This window comes from Myotis brandtii, unplaced genomic scaffold (genome assembly GCF_000412655.1).
Source record: "Myotis brandtii unplaced genomic scaffold, ASM41265v1 scaffold483, whole genome shotgun sequence".
Taxonomy (NCBI): domain Eukaryota; kingdom Metazoa; phylum Chordata; class Mammalia; order Chiroptera; family Vespertilionidae; genus Myotis; species Myotis brandtii.
Window position 1 is genome coordinate 1,482,596 of NW_005368456.1, and position 1,619 is coordinate 1,484,214.

General features: G+C 47.5%; 1 protein-coding gene across 1 annotated transcript in view; it reads right to left on the reverse strand.

The window, feature by feature from the left end:
* RTP4 (receptor (chemosensory) transporter protein 4) overlaps nt 1-1,230 on the reverse strand; it is a 4,608-nt gene extending 3,378 nt beyond the window's left edge. The window contains exon 1 of the mRNA XM_005876271.2: nt 1,004-1,230. Within this exon, the coding sequence (XP_005876333.1) occupies nt 1,004-1,182 (179 nt within the window). The 5' untranslated portion in view covers nt 1,183-1,230. The remainder of the gene's footprint in view (nt 1-1,003) is intronic.
* Between the last annotated feature and the right edge of the window lie 389 nt (nt 1,231-1,619).

The window sequence follows — 1,619 nt, forward strand, 5'->3', positions numbered from 1 at the left end:
ATATATATATATATATAAACACATTATCATATGGGAATGGAGAAGGAACCCTTGCTCTGCCTAGGAAGACCAGGAAATGTTTTAAGGAGGAAGTAGCACTTGAGTATGAATAAAGAGATGGGTGGGGAGTGGCGGGGGGAGGGGAGAAGAAAAGAGCCTGCCAAACAAGCAGAAATCATGGACAAGGGAATGGAAGTCTGAAAGTGCATGGCATGGCTAATAATTCTTAAGGATGGAGCAGAGGAGACCTGAGGCAGGGCAGGGGCAGGCAGGGAAGCAGGATAATGGGTGTGGTGGAAAGTACAGTGAAGGTGCCTGTGCACCATAAAAAAAAAAAAAAAAAAAAAAAAATGTCTAGGTCAGCAATTCTCACCTTCCTGACCTGGGCAAGGAAGTTGGTTCCTGCAACTTGGAGCCTCACTGGAGGTTAAAAAGGGAGATGGCCAGTAAGAGAAAGGCTCTACTTAGGGACTCTAGGGACTAGGATTTGGATGTCTCTCTTGAAGCATCATTCCCGTCTATTATCCTCAGACTTTCAGCAAAGCAATATTCAAAGTGATTGCCTGGCATTCATCAATTCTTGGGGCTTTAACGGAAGGCCCCAGTCCCAGGCTGGTACTGAACGGAGCTAGCAGGGCAGCTGCAGCCTGGGGAAACCAGTCAGGACTGATGGGGGAGGTGCAGAAGGTGCTGGATAGAGGAAGTTTGGAACAAATGAGGGGGTGAGGGAATAGGAGGACAGATTTATAGAACATGGAAGTATTCCTTAGGGAATTGCAGAAATATTTAGGGAGGAAACCTAATAAAAGAAGACACTTCCCAGAGTTAAGCAAAATGGAGGCTTGAAGTCTTATTTAGGTCCGAAAGAACACTGTGACCACAAAAGGATGGGAAGCCTGATGACATTTATTTTTTTAACAAGCTCTCAAAGGCATCAATCAATGCTGAGTGGAGCCTCCTTGCCTAGGGAAGCCCACTGCCAAGCCAACTCTCACCCACCTACCTCCCAAATGCTTTCTGCTGGTATTGCTTCCAGCCTTGGGCCACACAGTCTGGCTGAAGAGTCTCATCAAACTTCAAGGTCCATCTGTGCCGGGGTTTCACCTCCTGCATCAGTTCTTGAAACTTCTGCTCCCATTCCCCAACATCCAAAATTGTTTGCTCTTGATGTTTGGAGTTCATGTTTAATGAGGAGCTTTCCGTTTAACTTGATGCACAAACAAGAGACAAAGGTAGTTTCAGTTTCTATTACAGACGTCACATTCAGCGTCAGAGTACAAAGAGCAAGCCTTTCTTCTGAGGACAGAGGGCAGCAGAGTTTTGCTAGTTTGTGAACAGGCCTTGCTAAGAGATGCCTGAGTACAGAGCTCTGCTCTACATTCTGGGGGCACCAATAAGTTAGCTTTCTTTTTATTGTTGACAGTATTACAGATGTCCCCCATTTCCCCCCTTTTGCCCACCTCCACCCAGCCTGCCTCCCCGCCACCCCCGCAAACCCGTTCCCTCTGGCCATCACCACACTGTTGTCTGTGTATATGGATTATGCATATATGCTCTTTGGCTAATCCCTTCACCTTCCTTCATCCAGTCCCCCCCCCCCCCCCCCCTCCCCCCTTCCC